The sequence below is a fragment of the Mustela putorius genome, unplaced genomic scaffold, assembly GCF_011764305.1.
Source record: "Mustela putorius furo isolate JIRA1106 unplaced genomic scaffold, ASM1176430v1.1 tig00000196_pilon_pilon_pilon, whole genome shotgun sequence".
In the NCBI taxonomy this organism is placed as follows: Eukaryota; Metazoa; Chordata; class Mammalia; order Carnivora; family Mustelidae; genus Mustela; species Mustela putorius.
Genome location: NW_025421310.1, coordinates 3956057 through 3980906, shown reverse-complemented (window position 1 = coordinate 3980906; position 24850 = coordinate 3956057). Strand labels below are relative to the sequence as shown.

General features: G+C 47.9%; 2 protein-coding genes across 2 annotated transcripts; both read left to right on the top strand.

Moving 5' to 3' along the window:
* The first annotated feature begins 7436 nt into the window (after positions 1-7436).
* LOC101684903 (olfactory receptor 1038-like) lies at positions 7437-8363 on the top strand. The gene has a single exon (XM_004777069.1). It carries the CDS (start codon positions 7437-7439, stop codon positions 8361-8363), a length of 927 nt encoding a protein of 308 aa, XP_004777126.1.
* Positions 8364-15662: 7299 nt separating this feature from the next.
* Positions 15663-19222, top strand: LOC101681430 (zinc finger protein 501-like). The gene is made up of 2 exons (XM_004776956.2): positions 15663-15843; positions 18117-19222. The coding sequence occupies exons 1-2, from the start codon at positions 15810-15812 to the stop codon at positions 19211-19213; spliced, it is 1131 nt and encodes a 376-aa protein (XP_004777013.2). The 5' UTR covers positions 15663-15809; the 3' UTR covers positions 19214-19222.
* Positions 19223-24850: the final 5628 nt, after the last annotated feature.

Sequence of the window (24850 nt, the reverse complement as noted above, 5' to 3'; positions counted from 1 at the left end):
TACTTAATAATTCTTGTGTCCCATCTGCTGCTAAATAAATCTATTTGGTCTGTATTTCCAGTTTTGTGATTTTTGTGTTTCTAGGCATTGTCTCTGATTCTTTTTCAAACTACCTATCACTTTTTATAGGTTCCTGTTTCCTACAGATATTTCCAAATTTACATACCTTCAAATATGGCAAATGTAGTTCTGTAATCTGTAACTGACAGGTCCAGTGTCTGGAGGTACCCCAGGTCTGCTTCTGCTGTGTGATTTTTCTTCTGCCTCTTGTGCATTTTGTCTTATTTCCTTGGGTGCCTACTTATCTTTTATCAGTCACTGTCCTTAAAAAAATAATTTGCGAGTTTTCCTCCAGGCACAAGATAAGCATTTCTTCCACCAGAGAAATTTTGCTTTGCTCTAGCAGATGCTACAGTAGGAAAAATTCTAAGATGACTCTGAATGACTCACACCCGTGTAAAATCCTCTCTCCCGCAGCATAGGTGAGACCAATGAATACAGGAAATACCATGCCTGTAAATATGTTATGTCATGTGGCAAAGGGGATTATGCAGATGTAATTAACATCACTAATCAGTTGACTTTGAGTTAATTAAAAGGGAGATTACACTGGGTGGGCCTGGATTAATCAGGTGAAATCCTTCAACAGGATGGATTCTCCTGATGACTGCAAAGAACAAAGAAACAAAAGAACACATTGCTTGTGTAGACTAGTGACTTCTGAGGGTCTCAGTCCTCCAAACGCAAAGAACCAGGTTCTGCACGCAAGAAGTTGAAAGAGCAGGGAGCCTCCAGTGTAGTCTGACACACCCTCCTCATATGCTCCACATGCATGAAGTTGCAAAGTGCTGCTGAGCATAGGAACCTCAGAACTGCTGCTACAATTGAAGGCTCCAAAAAACAAGGGAAGAAGAAGCTACATGTGGGTCTTGATGGTATGCAGAAATTGGGTTTTGAGGTATTTATAGATTTTTTAAGTTGTTGCTTAAAATTGGAATTGTATAATATAGCTTCTAAAACACAATATCGAGGGACACCTGGGTGACTCAGTCGGTTAAGCAGCTGCCTTGGGCTCAGGTCACAATCCCAGGGTCCTGGGATAGAGCCCCACCTCAGGCTCTCTGCTCAGTGGGGAGTCTGCTTCTCCCTCTGGCTCTGTGCTCTCGATCTCTCTCTCTCAAATAAACAAATAAAATATTTTTAAAAACCCACACACACATCATCGAGGGATGCCTGGGTGGCTCAGTCAGTTAAGCAGCTGCATTCAGCTTAGGTCATAATCCCTGGGATTGAGTCTGGGCCACTAAAGCCATCCCAGGGTCCTGGAATGGAGTCCAGCATTGGACTCCTTTCTCAGTGGGAAGCCTGCTCATCCCTCTCCCTCTGCCCCTCCGCCCTGCTCATGCTCTCTCTCTCCATCTCAAATAAATAAATAAAATCTTTTTTAAAAAGTGAGATGACTTCTAGCTATTGGTTGGGCATAAGTTTAAAAGACTGATGCATCCACTACTGGCCAGAAAGACAGAAAGTTGATAGCCTTATAAATAGTTGGTGTTCATTGATAAAGCTTGTTTATGGTGACTTTGCATAATTGATCAGAATTAGAATTCTTCCAGCCCTCCCATTTAGCAATCCCACTTTAGGGGAACCTCGTCTGTTCATACACGGAAACAGCGTACACTTGTCTTATGGCTAGATCCAAGATCAAAACACAAAGTTCAATGATTTGTGTGAATATCAACCTTAATCAATCAGAAAATGTCATGGAAAAGTAAATCCCAGTTGCAAGAACCACCAAAGCTCCAAGTTAATGAGAGACAAAAGAAGTAGGTAAAACTTACATGGAGAAAATTATTTAAAAAATAAAAAACTTTTCCGAAAGACATAAGATATCTGAGAAAGGTGCAAGAATGCTCACTACAGGGGCCCCTGTGGGGCTCAGTCAGTTAAGCAACTGCTTCTGGCTCAGGTCATGACCCCAGGGTCCTGGGATTGAGCTCCATGTCGGGCTCCCTGCTCAGGGAGAAGACTACTTCTCCCTCTGCCTGCTGCTCCCCCTGCTTGTGCGTGCTTTCTGTCTCTCTCTGACAAATAAATCAATAACATCTAAACAATTTTTAAAAAGGAATGCTCACTGCAGGATTATTTGTCTTGACAAAAGAATGTTGAAAACAACCTGAAAGTCCACCAACATGGGGACCCATGGTGCAAGGTTCTCTGCAGTAGTCAAAAGGACGGATGTAATTTTAAGTGTAATCCCTATTTATTTCAAATGATATATCTCCAAGACACAGTAAAAAAAGAAAAATGTTGTGGGAGAGTGTTCTCAGCAGGAAATAGTAGTAACAATGTCCAATAAAACCAACTTTAAGGGCTTTTGATATGACCACTCTAGAAAGGATATAAGCAGGTGGCCTGACAGCAGGTGGCTGACAGCTCCTTGTCAAAGAGCTGTGTTCTCAAAGTCTGGAGCCACTGTGGGACAGAAAGTCCCCAGAGGTGACTTTGGATGAATTCCCAAATTGATGAGCGAGAGAGACAGCCAAGCAGAGACTGTGTGGCTCACAGCTGATTGCAGCTGCCGTCAGTGCGCTGGCCCTTCCCCAGTGCCTTCCTCGCCTGTGGCTTCTAAGTGGGGAATCCATCCTAGAGCCAGGAATCCCAGCTTGGATCTGTGTCACCTCACCCCCTGGGAGGAACTGGCCTCCCACAAGCCCAGCGCAGTGCCTTGAAGAGGTCTGGCTTCCCTGTCCTGGATGAGATGGTCAGGACACTCTGCCAGGTAGGTCGGGCCGCTCCAAATTTCCGAACAGCTCCCATCTTCTACCTGGGGTGACTGTAGGCAGCAGAGCCATGATGGAAGCCTGTGGTTACAAGGCTTGTCAGCCAGGTCTGAGCTGTGGCACTGCCTACCTCTTACTAACTCTGAGACCTTGGGCAAAGTGCTTCACTTCTCTGTGCCTCAGTTTTTCTATCTATGAATGGAGATGATGAAATTGTGTCTTCCTTCTAGGGCGGTGTTTGAATGAAAGGCTCTCAGTTCCGGGTCTGGCTCTCAGGAAGGGATGTTTAAATGCTAGTTATCCTACTGGTGTTATACAAGGGACTCAAGACTCAGTCAAAGAGGCCACATCAGGGCTAGTGACATTCTGGGGTCAGGTCATTCTTGCTGTGGGGAGAGCGGGGAGCTGTCCAGTGCATGGAACAAAGTTCAGCAGCCTTGCTGCTCTCTACCCACTAGATGCCACAAGCATCTTCCCCAGTCGTGACAACCAAAAACGTCTCTGGCTTTCCCACGTGTGCCTGGTGGGATACCATTGTCCCCAGCTGGGAACCACTGCTCTGAGTGAGCTCCCTGTGAGTGGAGGCATGTAAGCCAAAGCTGTGGGCCAGCAAGGTGGGAACATTAGGGGAGACACTCAAGCTCTGGTGAAGAGGCCATTCCCAAAATCTCACGAACCCCCAGAATCAATGTTTCTGTGTCACTCGTCTGCCAGGCTCATTTCTCCCATCGGCTCATGGCTCAAATCCTGGCCCTGTGCTCCTCTCCACCGCCTCAGATTAGGATGTTGGTCGTAAGACTTTTTTTTTTTTTTTGAAGATTTTTTATTTATTTATTTGACAGACAGAGATCATAAGTAGGCAGAGAGGCAGACAGAGAGAGAGGAAGGGAAGCAGGCTCCCCACTGAGCAGAGAGTCCGATGTCGGACTGGATCCCAGGACCCTGGAATCATGACCTGAGCCGAAAGCAGAGGCTATAATCCACTGAGCCACCCAGGCGCCCCCTCCATGTATTTATTTTGAAGGAAAAAGAGTGAGAGAGAGAGAGAGAGAGCACAAGCAGGGGGAGGGGCTAAGGGAGAAGCAGGCTCCCCGCTGAGCAGGGAGCCCAACTCGAGACTCAATCCCAAGACCCTGGGATCATAACCTTACCCAAAGGCAGACTCTTATCCAACTGAGCCACCCAGGCGTCCCTGTTGGTAGTATTCTAATTTATATCCACCACAAGGTAATACCACACAGCTCTGAGAAACATGGACTCTTCCTTCTGGAGAAAATCCTGAAGATGCACAGTTTTAGATCCCAGGCGGTCATCTAAGAGCTCCGCATGTACTCTGCACGTACTAACAACCCCATGGGGTGGGGAAGGGATGGCTGTCGTTATTTTCAGGTATGACAGAGAAAGGAACCAAAGCACAGAGAGGTTGAGTAATTTACCTAAGGTCACACAGCTGGGAAGTGGCAGGGTCAGGCATTCTCTTTCAAGTCTGTTCTGTACATCATGACAGCCTCCCTCTTGGTTGTGAGTACAACTCTGATGTCTCTCCAACTTTCCCATGGCAGAAACATCATCAACTGAAAAGCGCACTGACAATCCGTAACTATGTAACGGGTAAACGTGTGACTGGCTCCAGCTAGAGGAAAGGGTCAGTCCCAACAGGAAAGCTCCCCTTGCCTTGATGACCCCCAAGGTCTCAGTGGAAGAGTCAGAAATGCCTTTGCAAGTCCCTCAGTTTTCAAGAGAGAAACACTGAAACAAACGAACAAAACTAATGTAGGGTTGAAGGTTATCATTCATGTGTTACGCACCCGGCCCCGGGGCCTAAACACCGTCACATAACCTCGCTTCCTCTCCAAAAGAGAGCACGCAGCCTTGTCACATTTATTTTCGTTCCTAGTGACTTTTGAAAAAATCCAGCAGTGAGGCGGTAACATCAGGGCTAGAGAAGGCAAGACGAGCTGTCAAGGTGTGGGGAGCCAGGTTGGATGAAGCAGCCGTAGGTTGGCCCGCTGTGTTCCATGGGCGGCTCTCTGTGGTGGTGGATGCTGCTGCTGGGGGGTCTCCTCCTTTATCAGCCCTTTCTGGAACCTCCGTGCACACCATAGGCTCCCCCTGAGCAGAACATCTGAAAAGCCGGGAGCCCGATGTGCCTTCTCCGACACACACTGAAATCAATCACAGTGCAGCGAGACAATACGCAGTGTCCCCTCGCTGTGTCCTGCCGAGGGACGCACGAGGACAAGGTTTGTTCTCCGCAGAATCTCATGGACAAGAGGAAGAGGAGACATGGCGTTAGCTATGTAACCATATTGCTTTTCTCCTGCTTGCGTGTGGAAAAGCACCATATCTCCAGGATGGAAGGTGAATCTCAGAATAGGAGGAAGAGGGCAGAGGACGGAGGGCAGGGGTATAATTCCGGCGCTGCTGTGACAGGTCATCGCAGACGCGGTCTCCTGAAACAACACACACGTCCTGTCTCACAGTCTGGGGAACTGGAAGTCTGAGATGAGTTTCATGGGGCTGAGATCAAGGTGTGGTGGGGCTACCTTCTCTTCCAGAGGCTCATGGGGAAGAATCCAAGTCCTTGCCTGTCCCAGCTTCCAGGGGCGCCCGCCTCCCCTGACAGGTGACCCACATCACACCAATCTGTGCTTCTGTCCTCTCTTCTCTGACTCTCTTCTGTCTTGGGAAGGGCCCCTGTGGCTATAGGGGTTTCCACCAGCTCCTCAGTTTGCTGGGGCCACCACAGCAAAATGCCACAGACTGGGTGGCTTCGAACAACAGAAATGTGTTCTCTCATAGTTATGGAGGCTGGAAGTCTGGGATCCGTTTGTCCACAGGACCACGCTCCTCCTGACCCCTGCAGGTCCCCTCCCCGGGCTCTGCTAGCTTAGCATTTGGTGGCTTGCCAGTGTCTGTGGCATTCCCCGGCTGTAGATGCACTGTCTCACTGTCTGTCTTTGTCATCACATGGCCGTCCCTTGTGTGTCTCTGTCTTTGTGAGACCCTCTTCCTATAAGGACCTCATCGTAACTCACTACATCTGCAGTGGCCTATTTCCAGCTGAGGCTCCATTCTGAGGTACTGGGGGTTAGGACTGCAATGTATCTTTTGCTGGGAGTGGAGCCAGCAGGGGTGGGGGGGACACAGTTCATCCCTAACCCCAGGATAATCCAGGATAATCTACACATCTGAAAATCTTCAGCTTAACCACACTTGCAAAGTTCCTTTTGCCCTGTAAGGTCACATACCCCCAGGTTTCGGGGGACTGGGACAGAGAGCGCTTTGGAATGCAGGCATTATTCTGCCAATGAGAGGCAGATAATAAGTGAGGTGGTTTATGTCCCCGAGGAGATCACTAGGACTCCGCTGGGAGTTCCAGGCCCACCCCCAGCTGTCCAAGGCTGCCATCCCATAGCACTGGAAGTGACATCGGCGACAGGGGCTGATGGAGCATGAAAAAAGTAATACTTTCCATGAAGAAGTTTAGAGATATATTTTCACGTCTATTTTATTACACAATCCCAGCAGCTCAGGGACCACAGTGGAAAGGAAAATAAGGAACACACACTCACAAAGAAACATAACAGTAAGAGCCAACCTTTAGTGACAGCCCCATCACCTGCCAGAACTTGTTTTAAGTATGTTTCTTGCAGTCCTCAGGTGCTCCCACAACACACACTATATCCTACAGAGGAGGAAATCCATCCTACAGAGGAGGAAATTGAGTCTCTGGGAGATTAAGGTATTTGTGCATGGTCACACAGAATCCAAACCCTGGACATCTGGTGCAAAAACATTCTGTGCACCACTTCCCTCCCCTCAGAGCTTCCTCTGAGGGATGCCGGGAAACAAAGACAAGAGGAAAAGGGGGCCCTGCACTCAGGTGGGGGTGCTTGCAGCCTCCCGCGGGAAACAGACCTTTACAAGGCCTTGGGTTGGGTGTCACCATGACAATGTTATGAAGTTATGAAGCAAGTACACATAAGACTAGAAGTCTTAAACTGGAGGGCCCATTGGATAGGCACAATGTTTTAAATTTGAACTTCCTGCCAATGTAAAGAAGTCAGGAAAATTTCACATTTGTTAAAGGATTTTATTTATTTATTTGAGAGGGAAGGAGTATGCATGAGCATAAGCTGAGCGGGGGGAGGGGACAGAGGGAGAGGAAGACACAACCTCGGAGCTGAGCAGGGAGCCTGACATGGGGCTCCATCCCACGACCCTGAGGCTATGACCTGAGCCCAAATCAAGAGTCAGATGCTCAAATGACCGAGCCACCCAGGTGCCCCAGGAAATTTCACAATGAAAAAACAACCTGGAATTCTGGCTTTTCTTGGCAAATATCAGAGGATCTGGCAGTGCTTGGTCCCCCAACAGCTAGCACGAGCTTAGAGCAGCTGTCTCTCTTGAACAGAACATTGTGTACGCTCCCCCTACCCCCACCCATGACACTCCACCAGATGTATCTGCCAGACACTGTGAGTATCTGGAGTTTGAGACCACCAGGGAAGGCCGTGCATGTGCATTTAATTCAGACGCAGCTCACCTCCCCTTCCTTTCCTCCTAGGTCTTTGCTGTTGTCTCCTCATTCCCCTCGTGGCTGTTCCTTGAGTGGCCTCAGCAGTTCAGGACTTCTTCCAAAGGCCGACCATGCCCAATCTCACAGCAGTCTCTGTCTTCCTCCTCCGGGGCTTCTCCACAGTCCCCCAGTTACAGTTGCTCAGCGCCGCCTCCTTCCTTCTCATTTACCTGGCTGCCATTCTGGGGAACGTGGCTATCGTGGCCGCCGTGACACAGGACGTGCACCTGCACACGCCCATGTACTTCTTCCTCAAACACCTCTCCTTGGTGGATATCTGTTCCGTGTCCACCACCCTCCCCCGGGCCCTGGTTGCCACCATGCTGGGCTCCAGGGACATCTCCCTCCATGCATGTGCATCCCAGCTCTTTGCCTTTGTCTGCCTTGGGTCCACTGAGTGTTTTCTCATTACCTCCATGGCTTTCGATCGTTGTCTGGCCATCTATAAGCCCCTGTTGTACAGAGCAGCCATGAGCCCTGAGACCTGCATCTCCCTGGTGTCGGTGGCCTGGGGCAGTGGGCTTGTTTTCTCGGCCTTCCACACAGCCAACACCTTCTCCCTGCCCTTTTGTGGCCCCAACGTGATCGACCACTTCTTCTGTGACATCCCTGCACTCATGCGGCTAGCCTGTGCCAATGCAGATGTCCACGAGGCTGCAGGATTTGCAGTCAGTGGCTGCGTCATCATGAGCTGCTTTGGTCTCACTGTCTTGTCCTACGTCCGCATCTTGGCCACCGTGTGTCGGATCCGCTCCACTGCCAGCCGCTGGAAGGCCCTGTCCACCTGTTCCTCCCACCTGGCCACTGTGCTCCTGTTCTATGGCTCCGGCAGCTCTGCCTACATGCAGCCCCGCACCAGCTACTCCCCAACGCAAGGGCTTGTGGCAGCTGTCTTCTACTCTGTCCTCACGCCCACCCTGAATCCACTTATCTACAGCCTGAGGAACAAGGACATGAAGGGAGCCCTGCAGAAGCTTTATCCTCGGGGGCCATTTTAGGACTTGGCATCTGGACATGGGAAGCACCCAGCAATCCACCCTCACAGGAGGTCCCTGTGGCCACGGTAGAGGTGCTAGTGCCTCCGGACACCACAAGGAACACACCTGTAGCCAAAAAGTTGGCAGCCAAGCTGGATGACAATGAGCTATGCCATCTACCTAGTAGATGTCCAGGTAAGCTAGAGATATGTCCAATGTGCTGTTAATATAGGCAAATGGTACTATAGGTACACAGGGGAAGATGGAGGGACAGGGAGTAAATAATTTAAATAGCGGGATCATTCCATCCAAGAGCCCCTTCGATGACCCTATGTCCCAGAGAGTCCAATAGGAGACCTCCCTTTCAGTTTCCATGGGCCTTCTGCAGGTGGGCACACCTTGGCCTACTCAATGTGCTTCATGGTTAGCGGTAGACATTTTTCATCTAATGCCTGTCCTGAATGCAAGCCAATGACTTCAATCAGAAGAAGCAGCAAATATTCCAGAAGAAAAACAGGCCATTTTGGACTTGTCCATATACACTGTGTCATCTTCATGTGAATCCTTCCCAAGGGAATGTCAAAGGCATTTTCATCTTTCTACCATGTTTACCTGGTAGCCTTTTATGAGTTGGATTTTTGGTTCAGTTGCTTTCATAGAAAACAACAAACAGTGGGTTAAATGATACAGAAGGCTTAGTTCTCTTTCGTTTAAACATCTGTGCTTGAGGTAATTCTAGTGTCTCTGTGCCACAAAGTCGTTCTGAGACCAGGTTCCTCCTGTCTCTTTGCTCTACCATTGCCTAAGTTCTCCTTATCCGCAAGGTGAGGGAGAGCTCACCAGCACCTCATTCACAATCTGGCTTCAGGAAGGAATAGAGAGGAAATAGAGGGCAAGCAACATGGTTTTAAGATGTAAACCAGAAGTTTCTGCTAATACCGCATTGGCTAGTGCTTAGTCACATGGCCATGCTGACCCAAAAAGGAGGCTGGGAAATGTCTCCAGTTGGGTTGCCATACACCAAGATAAAACTCTAGAAAGAAGGAAAGAACAGTTCCTTTTTTTTTTTTAATTTATTTTTATTTTTTGAGAACAGTTCCTATTTTTTGATCGTTCCTCCATATCCACTCTTTTGATGAGTGACCATCTATCTTTTTTTATTGATTTACAAAATGATCATCTTTTATTTCTTCTATTACAAGAACAAAGCTATCTGATAATACCACATTTGTAAATAATAGCAAATTATGGTTCTAGTAAGCTCTTTCTTTCTTTCTTTCTTTCTTTCTTATTTATTTTCAGCATAACAGTATTCATTATTTTTGCACCACACCCAGTGCTCCATGCAATCCGTGCCCTCTATAATACCCACCACCTGGTAACCCGACCTCCCACCCCCCACCCCCGCCCCTTCAAAACCCTCAGATTGTTTTTCAGAGTCCATAGTCTTTCATGGTTCACCTCCCCTTCCAATTTCCCCCAACTCCCTTCTCCTCTTTTTACTCCATCCTATCATCATATTTCCAATTCCTCTTTTGTTCCCAGACCATCTTTACTAGTCACTCTTATATGCACTATCTCTAACATTTGAAACACTTCATGATGTGGTTGTAATTCTCTTCACTTTGCAGATAAGGAAAATAAAATACAGATAGATTAGGCAATTTACCCAAAGTTAAGAGGATGGGGAAAGGATCAATAATTTTATCCAGAAGCACTCAGGGTTCTATTTTTGAATGATAAAAATTAGACTGTATTTCTCTTTGACTTTAAATACCTTGGGGCGCCTGGGTGGTACAGTCAATTGTATCTGACTCTTGATTTCGGCTCAGGTCATGGGATCAAACCCCACATGAGGCTTCATGCTGGGCATGGAGCCTGCTTGAGATTCTCTCTCCTTCTCCCTCTTCCCCCACCTCTCTAAAAATAAATTAATAAATTTTTTTTTAAAGCAACCTTACTTTGTTAAGACATTTTGTGGGGAGATTTTAGGAAACTGTTGCTGTGCTACCAACATATCCTTGAGGATACCAGCCTCTTGATCAAATGCATAACCCTTGGGAGTTATTGTCCAAATTGTCCAAAAAGAGAAAAGGAGCCTCCACAACCCTCCCATCCAAAGCAGCTCGCCTCCTGGTCACTCTCAATGCCCTCATTTTGTTTTATTTCCTACTTGAATTTCTCGCCACCTGTAATTACCTAGATTGTTCAGTTTGTTTGTTCTGCTCCCCACCGCCCCTTCCAGATATAACCTCCATGAGAGTGGCACTGCCTTCTGCGTGCTGTGGCCCCAGTGTGCAGCATACTGTCTGGCACGCACTGGGCGTTCGATATGTATTTCTTGAATAAACCAATGTGATGCAGAACAACAAAAAACAAGAGCCGGAGTGGCTATGGCGTTAGCTGGAGTCAGAGGGCCGGGCCTTCTGAGCACTTAATGGCTTCTTAGCCCCTTCCCCACACTCACTTGTGCCACACCTGCATGCCTCTTTGGGCTCCACAAACCCAGCTCAAACAACCCTCCCCTAATCAGATTATTAAGTGCAGCTGAATCCAAACCAACACTGATTAGAAGACAGACTCTTATTTTACATTTCGCTAAGAACGAAAAAGACACTATCAATCAACGATGACAACTTCTCAATGAAACACAAGAGAGCAAGAGTGTGCTGCTCAGCCTTCAGATCACAGCTCAAATACCACTTCCTGATCACCCCTCCTGGCTCAACCTAAGTCATTTTCCTTCTATGCTCTTAGAACTCCCATTTCTCCAAAATACACACCGCAGTTTCAATAAATTGTTTAGTTATCTGTTTACAGATCTGTCCCCCACACACCAGAATGAAAGCTGAATGAAGGTGATTACGTGTTTGTTTCCTATTATCGAATGGCGAGCTGGAAAGCCAGCTCTCTGGAGAAAAATACTGTAGCACTTGCCAACTGCCATGGCCTAAGTAATCTCACCACAGCTGATGTCAAACTAGGAGTCCGCAGCCTAACAACCGATCTGCATCATTTCTGAACATTTAAAGTGAGCTCTTGGGGCGCCTGGGTGGCTCAACGGGTTAAAGCCTCTGCCTTCAGCTCCGGTCATGATCCCAGGGTTCTGGGATCGAGCCCCGCATCGGGCTCTCTGCTCAGGGGGAGCCTGCTTCCTCCTCTCCCTCTTTCTCTCTGCCTACTTGTGATCTCTGTCATATAAATAAATAAAACCTTTAAAAAAAAAATAAAGTGAACTCTTGTGCGACCTCCCAGCCTGCTCCAGCACGCAGTTGTCCCAGGACCAAAACTCAAAAAATAGATTGTTAGTGAGTGAATACACTGACATTAAACCACGATGAGTGAAGAGCAGCAAGGACTTCAAACTGAGCACACGTGCAGGCAGCTTTCTGTCCTCCTCCACGCCTGTGCCTTCTCAGGTTCCACCTCACCAGGTGGCACTCAGGCACTCTCTTACCCCCTCCTCTTCCCATTACACTCCACATCCAGCATGTCCCCCAGTGCAGGTTTAAACCCACGCACGTCACACTATGCCCATGGCCACCAACCTCTCCTGGCACACCATCGTCTCTGTCTGGACCACTGCAACGGCCTCCTCTCCGATCTCCCTGCCTTCACTCTTGGCTTCCCAAACTCACCCTCCACCCAGCAGCCACGGGCTCCTGTGAATGCATAAATCGGGCCACGCCACCCCCCCTGTTGCGGCCCTTCAGTGCCCATCCACTGCCTGGGGCTCTCCGGCCTCCTCCCCTGCACCCACCCCTGCATCTTTCACCCCCAGCTATGTGGGCGTTACCTTGGTTCTTCAAGCACATCAACCTTCACCCTGTCTCAGGGCCTTTGCACTGGCTCCTTTCTCAGCCTGGTATGCCCTTGCCGAGCTGGAGCGTGGCTGCTGCTGCCCACGCTTGAAATTCGCTTCAAATGTCATTTCCTGGAAGGTGCAGAGATGTTCCCAAGCCGCCTCTTTGGGCAGCATCGTCCTTTCGCCTCTTATTGCCTTCCAGTGCCTCATTTGTGGGGTATTACTCCCCACTTCGGAGACAGGAAATATCCGCTCTGTGGGGCTAGTTCCTGTTTCTCAGACAGGGGCTCTCACTTGGGAGACAGGGAGTATTCGCTCTGCGGAGCTGGTTCCTCCTTCTCACAGGAGCTGAGCTGAACCCAGGAAGGATGGAGCCCCAGCGCCACGGGGACGTACACCGGAGCACCGGTCTCTGAACCACAACTCCCAGAGAGCTCTGCGCCCGGGCGCCGCGAGCGCTTCCACTTCCAGCCGGGCCGCATCTGGGCTGCAGTTCTGTGGAGGTGTGGTGCGCGCGTGAGCTAGTGTAGGTCTGTGCGTGTGTCCCTTGCCGAGTGTGACTTTGTGATCCGTGACTCGGTGGGAGTGTGTGTGTGATGAGGGCATGTCGGGTGTGTCTGATGCGGTGACGTCCGCGTGGTGAGGCGTCTCTGCCGGTTGCTGGAGTGAGCGCGGGGGTGGGGGGGAGGGGGCGTGAGCGGAGTGTGAGGTGGTGTGTGTGTGCGCGCGCATGCAAGGGGGGGGGGCGTTGCCGAGGATGATTTGCTGTCAGAGTTCAGGTGGGATTTTGTGAGTGTCTGAAGTTGCCTCTCCAGCCGTGTGTGTGTGTGTGTGTGTGTGTGTGTGTGGTGTTGTCTGGGAGTGTCCGCAGTCTGCCTGAGGCTGGGTGTGCATGTTGAGTGTGGAAGGGCCTGGTGTGTGAGTGTGAGTTTGTCCTCGTCCGAGGGTCTGTGTGACTGAATGCAGACCTGTGTGTCACGAGGGTCTATGGTAATTTGTCATTTAAGGGATCGTATGTGACTGAGTTGGGGGCGTTAGAGCAACGGGGAGCCCAGTCCTGTGTGACTCCTGTGGCTCTGGTAATGGAGTTTGGCTTCTGTGTGTGGTTTTGTGCGGGAGGGGCTTACATGGAGGGCGAGTTTGTGTGGCTGTTGTGGTTCGTGACCCTGTGCCATGCTGGATGTCCCTGTGGGAAGGGCTTCCAAGCACTTGCCTGAGGAAGCGAACAATGTGCGTGTGGTTGTGTTTGTGCGCAAGTATAACAAGTGTCCCCAAACCAGGTGGCCACACTGTGCTGAGTCCGCGTGGCTGCGTTCATCTGTAAGTGTCATTGTCCCTTTTGCATGAGATTTCTTGGGGATGCCTGTGGAATTTTGTTCCTGGGTGGTGCGGCTTGTGATGGAACTTGCATTCTCCCGGGGAACACAGTGAAATAGTGCCCGTCACTGATAAATGCTCGGGGAGGAAACACTAGAGGGCGGGGGGACATAGGGGCTGGGTCCGCTCACTGAGTTTGGGCCGGTAGAAACACCCTTTGAGGACGGAGGTCTAGGCTCAGCCCTGCACGGTGAGAATGACCTGGAGGAGAAGTGGGAGGAAGAGTGTTGTCAGCAGAGGGAGAGGTGAGGACAGAGGCCCTAAAGCAGGAATGAGCCTGGGATCCTGGAGGAACAGCAGGACGGTGAGGGGGTGAGCAGATGAGGCCACCACTGGTCGGCTCGGGTTACAAGGCCAGACCTGATGTCAAGAGGTGGGGACAGACACCACACTTAAGGTGACAGGTCACCTCAGAGGTACATGGCCAAGGGTATATCTACAGGGAGTGTGAAGGACTGGGGGCACTAATACCATCCGCCACAGTAACGCTGTCACCATGTCCTACAGGTAGATACCATTCTATCCCCATTTCTCAAATAAGGAAACTGAGTCTCAGAGAGAGGTCCTGGAACTTGTCCAACGCCATACAATTAGTGGGTCGGAGGTGGGATTCAAATCCAAGTACCTTGTTTCCAGAGTTTGGGTTCTCAGCTTAGATTGGGCTGCAGGAAACAGTGCCACTTAACGCATTCCTCTAACTCCAACAAGGGATGTGGTCCTTTCGGGTCCTGGAGGAGGGGCAGTTGTGATGGCCCAGCTGGGCCTCCTCTCTCACCACTCTTTCCTCCTCCCCCCAGCTCGGATCTCAGGCCTCCACCAGGAGAGGTCCTTTGCCGAGGAGGGCATGGTTCCCGGGCTTGTGACTGTGAGGCCCCAGGTCAGTCAGTCTTCGTTGGTCTCCCCTGGGAGGGCCACTGGGTTCTGAAAGGCAGGACGTCGCTTCTGGTTGGGTGTGGAGCACCCAGTGGGGTAGTGGTGGCGGCGGTTGCGCTTCACGTGTTAGTCGGCGGATATCTGCGGGCCTCCTGTGTATGGGGCACCCTGTAGGCACCAGGATGCAGTCCTTTTGAGACTGACGAGGCCCCTGCTTGGGTGGAGACCAGGAGCGATGTGGGGGACACTCAACAAAGACACCAGCCTGGTCATTCAGGGGTGGTAAGTGCTGCGGGAGATCCATGAACGCACCAGGCAGGGTCAGAGGTAGCAACACTAGGCCGGTGTTCTGGTGTTCCGTGACAACTGCTAGCTGGGCTGAGGCGGGGGCACCCTCTTTGGATACAAGATTTCTAGTTTGCGGCAGTCCCAGCAACTGAATCCTGTGTCAGCAGAGAATTACTTTTCTCAGGAAAGGGAGAAATGGAAGCAGGATGAAGGAGGGTCATGTGTTTCAGGAAAACTGTAAGCATTCGGGCAGCCCACTTCATTCATTCCCACTACCTCGCTAGTCCCCCCCATAGGCACTTGAGTTTGAGATCCCAGAGTTGGGGAGTCACAGTGGGAAACTGAGCCCATCTATAGGGGCGACTGTGACCAGGCTCCAGCCTGTTGTCACTGCAGGAATCCAGGCTTTGCAATGTAAAAGCTTCCTGTTTTTCAAGACATATTTGGATTTTTGTATGAATATCCATGTTTTAAATTATCGGCAGTGCCAATAAAATATTGGCACCTTCCAATAGCCACATGGCACAGACCTCTTCACTTCCCTCGGGTCTTTGTCTAGAGTCACTGCCTTGTAAAGTATCTCCTGACCACTCTAGCTGGTACCTAATGTCCCATCACTCTCGTCCCTGCCTGTTTTTCTCTGTACCACTTAGCACCATCTGACATGCTGTTTGGCTGGTTTATTGTCTAAGCCTGACTGGAATGTGGGACTCACCAGGGCAGGGTTTTGGTCTGTATCCCCAGTGCCTAGAAAGGTGCCTGGCCGTAGGTGACCTTAGTAAATCTTTGTCACACTGAATGCATTGCAGTTTCCCTATAGAGCCCCACGGGAATCAGACTTCAGCAGTCTGTGGGCTCTTCTAGCTCTTGGTTCCAGCTCTTGAACTACCACATGCAACCTCCGCCACACTGTGGTGAGTCCTGAACCCAGCCTGACCCACTCTTTTCTTGTTTGACTCCCCTCCTGACCCCAGGCCCCTTTCCCAATGGACACATGAAGGGCTAGTCATGCTGTGGCCTTGTCATTCCAGGAGCTAATTGCGTTCCAGGATGTGGCGATAGACTTCTCCCAGGAGGAGTGGGGGCAGCTGAGTCCTGGCCAGAAGGTGCTGTACTGGGACGTCATGCTGGAAAACTACAGGAACCTGATCTCACTGGGTAAGGACAGTAGCTTATCAGTGAACTCAGACCCTACCTTACTGCACAGAAGCCAAGGGGCATCGTCTGTGTTGGGTTGAGGCTCAGCCATTCAGTGCCTCTGAGGGTCCTCCCACACTCCTTCTCCTGAAGTGTCTACCTCTCTATAGGAACATAATGGAAACATTAAGGGTAACTCAGACTTCAGGCATGGCTGGAGCCAGGAGCTCAAGTGTTACTTCCTGACCTTAGTCTCTTTGGTCCTCTATAGGCTCCCACTCTGTGTTTCTTAGTTCTGTTTCTTCTTCTCTTGGTTCCACTCCTGGGCTGGCTCCTTCCGTTTCTGGCAGCAATGGGTTCAGTGACACGCTGGTCCCAGGAGGGCAGAAGGCTTTCTTTCCCAGAAGTTCTAACGGAAGTTGCAGGCCCTAGTGCCATCAGACCAAATCTGTTCTCTTTCTTAAGCCAGCTGGAGGCCAGGGGACTGAGCTTTTTAATTGGCCACGCTTGGTTTAGCCATTATTGGTAGCTGTCTCCTGCTGAACACTCAGTATATGCCAGTGTTTGGCTGGGATGTGTTGGGGGGAGGAGAGCCCAAAGGAGGGTCAACAAGGGCGCAGTCAGTGGGGTCCCATTGAAAGGTGTCCACAGAGAATGTACTGTCTACCTCTCAGTTCAGTTTAAAGCCTGTTTCTGCCTCTGCCTCCACCCCTCTCTGCCTTCTTTCCTGCTCTGTCTTGCTCAGTCCCTGTGATGGAACTGACTGCCCCATGTCTGTGTGCCTCAGACTTGTTTCTCCCACAACCCTGGTGAAAGGTACATTTTACATCGCAGCCCACTGCACATGCTGTGTATCCATCAGATATAAATGAAATAAAAATTGTATAAAGTGGGGTACCTGGGTGGCTCAGTGGGTTAAAGCCTCTGCCTTCGGCTCAGGTCAGGATTTCAGGGTCCTGGGATTGAGCCCCGCATCGGGCTCTCTGCTTGGCAGGGAGCCTGCTTCCTCCTCTCTCTGTCTGCCTGCCTCTCTGCCTACTTGTGATCTCTCTCTTTCAAATTAAATAAAATCTTTAAAAATAAATAAAGTAATTAAAAAATAAATTGTATGAAGTGATACTTGTCCTTACTATACACAGTGCACTGTTACTCCATTCTGTCCCGTTGTTTAAAACTTCTTGTCACAACCTACTAAAGCCGTGGTCTCAACCCGGAGTGGTTTTGCCCTGAGGGGACATGTAGCAATGTCTCAAGATTTCTTTGGTCGTCCCTGCTGAGAGGGCACTGTGGTGCAGAGGGGAAGTGGCCAGGAATGCTGCCTGCCATCCTGCAATACCCAGGACAGTCCCCACAACAGAACTTCCTGGCTCAAAATGTCACTGGTGCCAAGGCAAGGAACCTGACTTAGTTCCATGACTCACTGAAGAACAGCAACGGCCTAAAATTGAGTGTGCATGTGCCCCAGCTGCGGAGACCAGGCTGTGAGGTAGTGAGGGCTCACTCCAGCCCACGTGGGCTTCTGAGGCCCCAGTGTCCTGGTCTGCCCTTTCCAGGTTCTCATCCTCCCAGCTGGATTCATCCTTGACATGTTTCTTTCCTCTGTCGGTCAACTCTGCTTTCCCCGATTTTAAAATCTATGCATGCTTCCCCCTTAACCCAGCCTGGTTCCAGGTGTCCTCCTAGTGTCAAGCCTCATTAGAGAGCTGATACATCAGTCAGAATTCTCCAGAAAAACAGAACCAATAAACTATATATTGAGGGATTTACTTTAAGAAATGACTCAACACATTTTGGGGCTGCCCAGCAGGCTGGAAATAAGCTGGAGCCGATGCTGCTGACTTAAGGCAAAATTTCCTATGAAACCTGTTTTTGCTCTGCATGCCTTCAACTGATTGGGTGAGGCCCACCTACATGGTCATAGATAATTTCCTTTACCTGAAGTGATTTTAAATGCTAACCAACATGGGGCATCTGGGTGCCTCAGTCGTTAGGCATCTGCCTTCGGCTCAGGTCATGATCCCAGGGTCCTGGGATTGAGCTCCACATTGGGCTCCCTGCTTGGCAGAGAGCCTGCTTCTCCCTTTCCCACTCCCCTTACGTGTGCTCCCTCTCTCACTGTCTCTCTCTGTCAAATAAATAAATAAAATCTTTTTAAAAAATGCTAACCAACACTTGGATTTGTATTTGATTGAGATTGCTGGGGACTAGAGCATGGTCGGGCTGACAAGACTGATAGTCACAATGGGTAATGGAGCAGTCATCTGATTTTCAGTGTTCTGTCTCACACCTTACAGGAATTTGCGGTTTTGAAAACTTTATTTCAGACTGGGGCACTGGGTCCGACAACAGGATACCTTCAAAGCATAACATCTCTGAAGAGTCACCTCAAAAGAAGGGACATCGGGACATGAACTTCATAAAGGCCTGCAGAGAGAACAGCCTCTCTGAGATGCCCATCCTGGTGGAATCTCTGAGCAGCTTCACAGAGAAGAAAGGATGTCCTGAATGTGGGAGAGCCTTCAGCTCCAAGTCCTTCCTTACTCAGCACTGGCGGATCCACACAGGGGAGAGACCCTATGAATGCAGTGAGTGCATGAGGGCCTTCAGCCAGAGGGCAAACATTACTCAGCATCAAAGAATTCATTCTGGAGAGAAACCATACAAGTGTGAGGACTGTGACAAAGCTTTCAGGTGGAGCTCCTCCCTCTGGGAGCACCAGATCACCCACAGTGGCAGGAAGCCATTTCTCTGTAATGAATGTGGGAAAGGCTTCAGCAAACGCTCAGCCCTCCTCTCCCATCAGAGGATTCACACTGGCGAGAAACCCTATCAGTGCAATGAGTGTGGGAAGGCCTTTAGTGATCAGTCTTTCTTCAGCCAGCACCGGAGGATCCACAGTGGGAAGAAACCTTACCAATGCAGTGAATGTGGAAAGGCCTTTAGCTGGGCCTCATCCCTTAATCTCCACCAGAGAACTCATACAAGTGAGAACCCCTATAAGTGTCCCGACTGCAGGAAACCCTGCCAGTACAGGTCCTCCCTCATCAAGTACCGGAAAACCCACACAGGAGAGAAACCCTACAAATGCAGTGACTATGAGAAGACTTTCCGCTACAGCTCCTCCCTCAGCCTCCATCAGAGAACTCACACTGGGGAGAGTCCCTACACGTGTAAGCAGTGCTGGGACGCCTTCAGGTACCACTCCTCCCTGACCAAGCACCAGTGGACCCACAAAATCAAGACACCCCATGAGTGTAAGGAATGTCTAAAAGCCTTTAGTTGTGATTCATCCCTTAAAGTACATCAGAGGATCCATACCAGGGAGAAATCCTACGCATACAGTGAGGGTGAGGAAGACCATTGTGGCAATGGTCTTAATTGCAGTTCTTAATAAAACAGACTATGCACATAGAACCTTCAGATTTCTTTCATCCCGGGAGGTCTGAGACATCACATACATTAGTTTTGAGGGTATGCCTCAGGGGTTCCCAAAACCACACCCAAGTTCGGTGACTCAGTAAGAGGACACAAAGGACTGTGCATATAGTCATACTTATGGCTAAGAGTTATAGCAAAAGGATAGAAAGCAAAACCTGCAAAGAGGCGCATGGGGTGAGGTCTGGAGGAAGCTAGGCACAAGCTTTCAGGATTCCTCTCCAAGCAGAGTCACATGGGACACATTTAGTTCCTCCAGCAGGTTGTGACAGCACTGCTCTCCCAGCACTTCCTCCGAACATTAAGCTATTTTCTGACCTCAGGATCTTGGCTCATGCTGTTTCCTCTGCCCAGAACCCTTTCCTCCCTAATGTTCCTTGGCTGCCTTCTCATAAGGTCACCTCTTCAGAAAGCTTTTCCTGGACCACCCAGGCTAAAACTGGCCCTCCCCACTGGCACTCCCTCTGCCCATTTACCATCGTTTTCTTTGTAGCACATACCACCTTTTTTTGCTTATTACCTTTCTCTTTATTGTACACTGAAGTTTGAGAAATACTGGTTTGGGACAAGGTTGAAAAGTTCGTATGTCTGTGGGGGTCAAGCACTTCATGCAGATGCGTGAATGCCTTTAGGTCAAACTCACCTCCAGTTCTGCCATAGGCCCCAAATCACATTTGCACAAAATGCCTGGCCCCTGTTTTTTCAGCCCTTGCCTTAAGCCAGTGTTTTTGGAACTTCAGCTTTCAACAGGAGGGCTTGTTAAAACAGGGTGCTAAGCCCCATTCCCAAAATCTCCTGTTCAGCAGGTCTGGGAGGGAGCCTCAGAATTTCTAAGATGTTTCTAGATATATTCGCTTCCTGGGACCGCTTTAACAAACTGCCACAAACCTGGTGGCTGAAAAAAAGATGTCAGCAGGGCCGTAATCTGGAGCCTCTAGGTAACAGTCCTTCCTTGCCTCTTCAGCTGCTGATGTTCTTGTTTTGTGACTGAATCATTCTAGTCTTAAAATTTTACACGTGTGTGTGTGAGAGAGAAAGAGAGATCGATCTCGTTCTGCTTGCTTATAAGGATATGTTAGTGGCATTTAGGGCCAACCCAGATAATCTCTTCATCTCAGACTCCTTGATCACCTCTGAAAAGCCCCCTTTTCCAAATAAGGCAACATTTAAAAATTCCAGGGATTAGGACCTGATCTCTGTGGGCCATCACTAGTCTAGTACACCAGGTTAACAGGATGCTGCTGCTCCAGGGGCCACACACTGAGAAACACTGCCTTTAAACCACGGGGTAGGTAATAGCATGGCTCGGGACTCACTTGGGCCTGACTTGGAGTCAGTAAGGATACCACCAATTTCTGCCTGTGTGTTCTTGAGCAAATGACTGCCCCTCCCAGTCTATCCACTCCAAATCCCTACCCAGTCAGCAGCAGATCTGGCCCCTAGTGATTCAGATGCCTCAAAATAGGACCTATGGACCAGACATAGCTCACGAGTGTTTTATGGTCCTGAGTGGATTTTTTAATTAGTTGCTTTGATTAAAATATTGGGAGACATCACATAAAAACTGAGCATTCCAGCATCTCTTGAAAAGTCTAAGATCATGTGACAAGAGGTGCTTTGTTGAAGATTATCCCGCTTCCTCTTCATCATTTCCCCCTTCCTGCCCACCTGGCTCCCTCACATACGCCTCATGGGGCTGATTCTCGAAAGCCCAGCTCCCTTCTCTCTATACCAAGCCTAACATTTTACCTGAGAGGCTGAAGTGGGCCAGGTGCCAGACTGTGGGTCCTCTATTTCTTTCTTCCTGCAAGATCCCACCTGTAGGAGATGATGGCCCGGGCATCAGCACTGAACCCAGACCTTCCCAACTGGAAGTATCAGCGGGGGGAGAGATTTGAAGCTAATGTGGTGGTGTGGCTGACGCACTGAAGTCATATTCATAAGTATGTGTGTGGGTACACACACACACACACACACACACACACACACACACACCATGCACACTGCTAAGCTTCTCAGATTCCCTGGAGAAAGGGTCTCCAGCTTACATAAACATTTCAGGAGCATTCGTGGCCCCCAACTGCTTGTGGAACTCGGGTTTGGTTGGCTTGGGTACATGCAGTGGGGCAACACTGAAGTGACGCCATTCCTGGAACACTGGCTTTTTAAAATGAGAACCCTAACAAAAAAGAAAAACCACACACAAGGAAACCCCCACTGCAACAGTATGTAGGAATGACTAAGGAAAACTTGTACGTGATGAGAAGTAAACTGTAAACTTTGATTCAAAGGACAGTATGTTCCAGGATGCTAAGATTAAAAGGTAACAATTTTTTTCCTCTAGTGTACTTACAAATTCATGTACTTATAAATTCATCAAGACTTTTTAATTAATAAACATAAATTTTCATCCAGAAGAATACAATTATGTATTTTTCATAGCAATATGCATATATATAAATATACTTTTTAAAGGTATGATAGAAAACCCAAATATAAGGCTAGAAAAATTAAGAAGAACATAGATCAAAAATAAAATAGGACAACAAGTCAATGAAACAATGTAGATGGTCCAGATAATAGATCCTACACTATACAATAATGTGTTATGACTATGAGTCATTTACTAATAATTGAGGTTGGAGCAATTAAGGATGGGTAATTTTGATTACTTCACACAATATATCAAAGTCAATTCAAGAGTAGTTAAAATAGATTAGAAAATAAAATAATTAAAACACGTTTAGATGGGCGCCTGGGTGGCTCGGTGGGTTGAGCCGCTGCCTTCGGCTCAGGTCATGATCTCAGGGTCCTGGGATCGAGTCCCGCATCGGGCTCTCTGCTCGGCGGGGAGCCTGCTTCCTCCTCTCTCTCTCTGCCTACTTGTAATCTCTCTCTGTCAAATAAATAAATAAAATCGTAAAAAAAAAAAAAAACACTGTTTAGGGAAGTTTAAATTTTGTATTCTTGGAACACAGGATTAAACTTTATAAAAATATTTATTATATAAAGAGATTATTTAAATTGATAGAAAGGTATTAAGGCTACAAAGATCATGCAAAGATGGGAAAAATGTAATTGCTTAACAAACTTAGAGGGAAATGTTCAACCTCCTTAAGAACGAAATAAATGCATTTAAAATTAGATGCCCTTTCCCCTATTAAATCAACAAAGGAGAAAAATGCTGTTAATATATAATGCCAACAGGATGTGTGGAAAATACACCATCACGTTAGAGGCAGCAGTGCAAACTGGTTTAATGTTTTCAAGGGAGCCTGGATGTATGTATTAAGAACCTTACAATGATCATACCCATCCTGACTCAGTGATTCGCCTTTGGCAAAACCTATCTGAGGGAAAGAATCCTAAATCTGGAAAAACATTTAAGCACCACCATGTTCACTGCAATATCATTTACAACTATGAGAAAGCAGAACTAAGTCAAACATTCAAATGGCAGAGGAGGGCCCCATGTGCAAAGCTGTGGCGCAGCTGTTAATGAGGTGCTAACAGATGAGGAGGTGAGACAGCAAGGCGCAGGGGTAAGGCAGGGACGGGGGATAGGATCTGCACTATTGCACACACAGAGTGATCACAGCTCTGTGAAAACTAAACGTCTTGTAATAAGTGATACAGTCACATGGGTAGAAAAGTGAAAAGGCAGAGGTACTGTGAAAACTAGACCTTTCCCCACTACTCCCCAGAGGCAGCCACTTTCATGAATCTAGTAATTATTTTTAAATTATAAGAAAATGGTGTTCATGGTATATGGGACATTGTGGGGGCAAAGGAAAGAGGGTTCTACCTTTCTATAAAATATGAGTTATCTTTAATGAGCCAAGTATTACTTTAAAATGAAAAACATTCATCCTTCAAAAGTGCCTACTTTAAAAACTAAGGGAAGAGCCCAGATGTCCATCAATAGGTAATGGATAAAGAAGCTGTGGTGTATATAACAGTGGAATGTTACTCAGCCATCAAAAAGAATGAACTCTTGCCACTTGCAACAACATAGATAAAACTAGAGGGTATTATGCCAAGTGAAATAAGTCTGCCGGAGAAAGACACATACCATATGATTTCACTCCTGTGGAATTTATGAAACAAAAAGATGGACAAAGGGGAAGGGAAGGAAAAATTAAGATAAACATAGAGAGGGAGGCAAACTATAAGAGATTCTTAACCATAGGAAAGAAACAGGCTGCTGGAGGGGTGGTGGGTCAGGGGACGGAGTAACGTGGGCGATGGGCATTAAGGAGGCATTTGGTGGAAGGAGCACTGAGTGTTACATGCAACCATTGAATCACTAAACTCTGCCTGAAACTAACAACATACTATATATTAACTAAATTGAATTTAAATTTAAATTTTAAAAAAAGTGATTTCAGGCAAATCAACAAGAAAAGGCATGAAGACACACTAGCTAAAAAGGCAAAGTATCTATATTGTTCACAAATAAATTTAAAAGCATATGTGGAAAATCTGTTAGTAAGCAAAGAATCATTTTTTTGGTTTATCAATTAGACAAACTTTTTGGTTGGTTTGTTTTAAGTGAGTTACCCACCCATTGCTGGTAAAGTTGTTCACATGCTTATTTATACCAGGCATGGCAAAGACATTTCTTCGCATGCACAAACTTTGCAGTTTGTTTTGTCTATCCAGAGGGCCGTGTTATGGAAGATTCTTCCAGTGCAGCAGACCCACAGAACATAACTGAGCAGCAACACTTGTCGTGACTCAGGAGGGAGGACGGTTTGTCACCTGTTTCACACCCCTGGACCTCCCTTTGCTACAAAAGGCAGGGCCCCTCCAGAAGGCAATTTATCAGGATGTTTCAAAAGCCATAAAAATATTTACACCACATCTCGCCTAATAATACCACTTTTTGGAAATCTATCCTAAGAAAACTAAAAATACAATGCTTTATGCTCTGTTAATCAAACTTTTTTATAATTAGTCATTTAAGAAAGTGATTATGAAATGAGAAAAAGAGAACTTCAAATCTGCAACATATATATGAGAAGCCCTTACACACAGAAAAACTTAACTTGTACAGAGAATACTGAAGTAGAAAACAACCTGGTTTACAATTCTATAGTTTGCTATCACTAAGGAAGTCTTAAAAAGTAAATGAAAAATACATGGAAACAAAATACTCTATCCTAGCAGCTCCGGGTAACAGACTGCCTACTCTGTACCAGACATCTTCTATGTAGATGAGCTCCAGGCCTTCGGTCAGTTCTGGGGAAGCACTGCTCTCCCGTATCCGGAGGAAATGAAGTTTAACCAATCAGGCTCCAAGAAGGGACTAAGATTTGACCTCAGGTCAGCCTGGCTCGGAAGTCCACACTCTCCCTTCTCTGCCAAGAGCTCTTTTACCTGTAAACATAACCACATCCCTGGGCTTGTACATGTTGAGATTCTGGGACTATTAGAAAATTTATTAGCCTTCTTCACTTTCCAAAATTTTCCTAACATGCTTACTATTATTTGTTTAGTGAGAGAATTAGGGTTCTAACAGACTTTGCCTGTGACTCTTTCTAGGTCTGCCTTCAGTCCTATTAGGACTGAAGATGGCTTCATAGAGCAAATT

Coding starts and splice junctions, on each gene's coding strand:
- LOC101684903 (XM_004777069.1), top strand. CDS start 7,437: ATGCCCAATCTCACAGCAGTCTCTGTCTTCCTCCTCCGGGGCTTCTCC.
- LOC101681430 (XM_004776956.2), top strand. CDS start 15,810: ATGCTGGAAAACTACAGGAACCTGATCTCACTGG. Junction 15,844..18,116: donor CAGGAACCTGATCTCACTGG/GTAAGGACAGTA, acceptor CACACCTTACAG/GAATTTGCGGTTTTGAAAAC.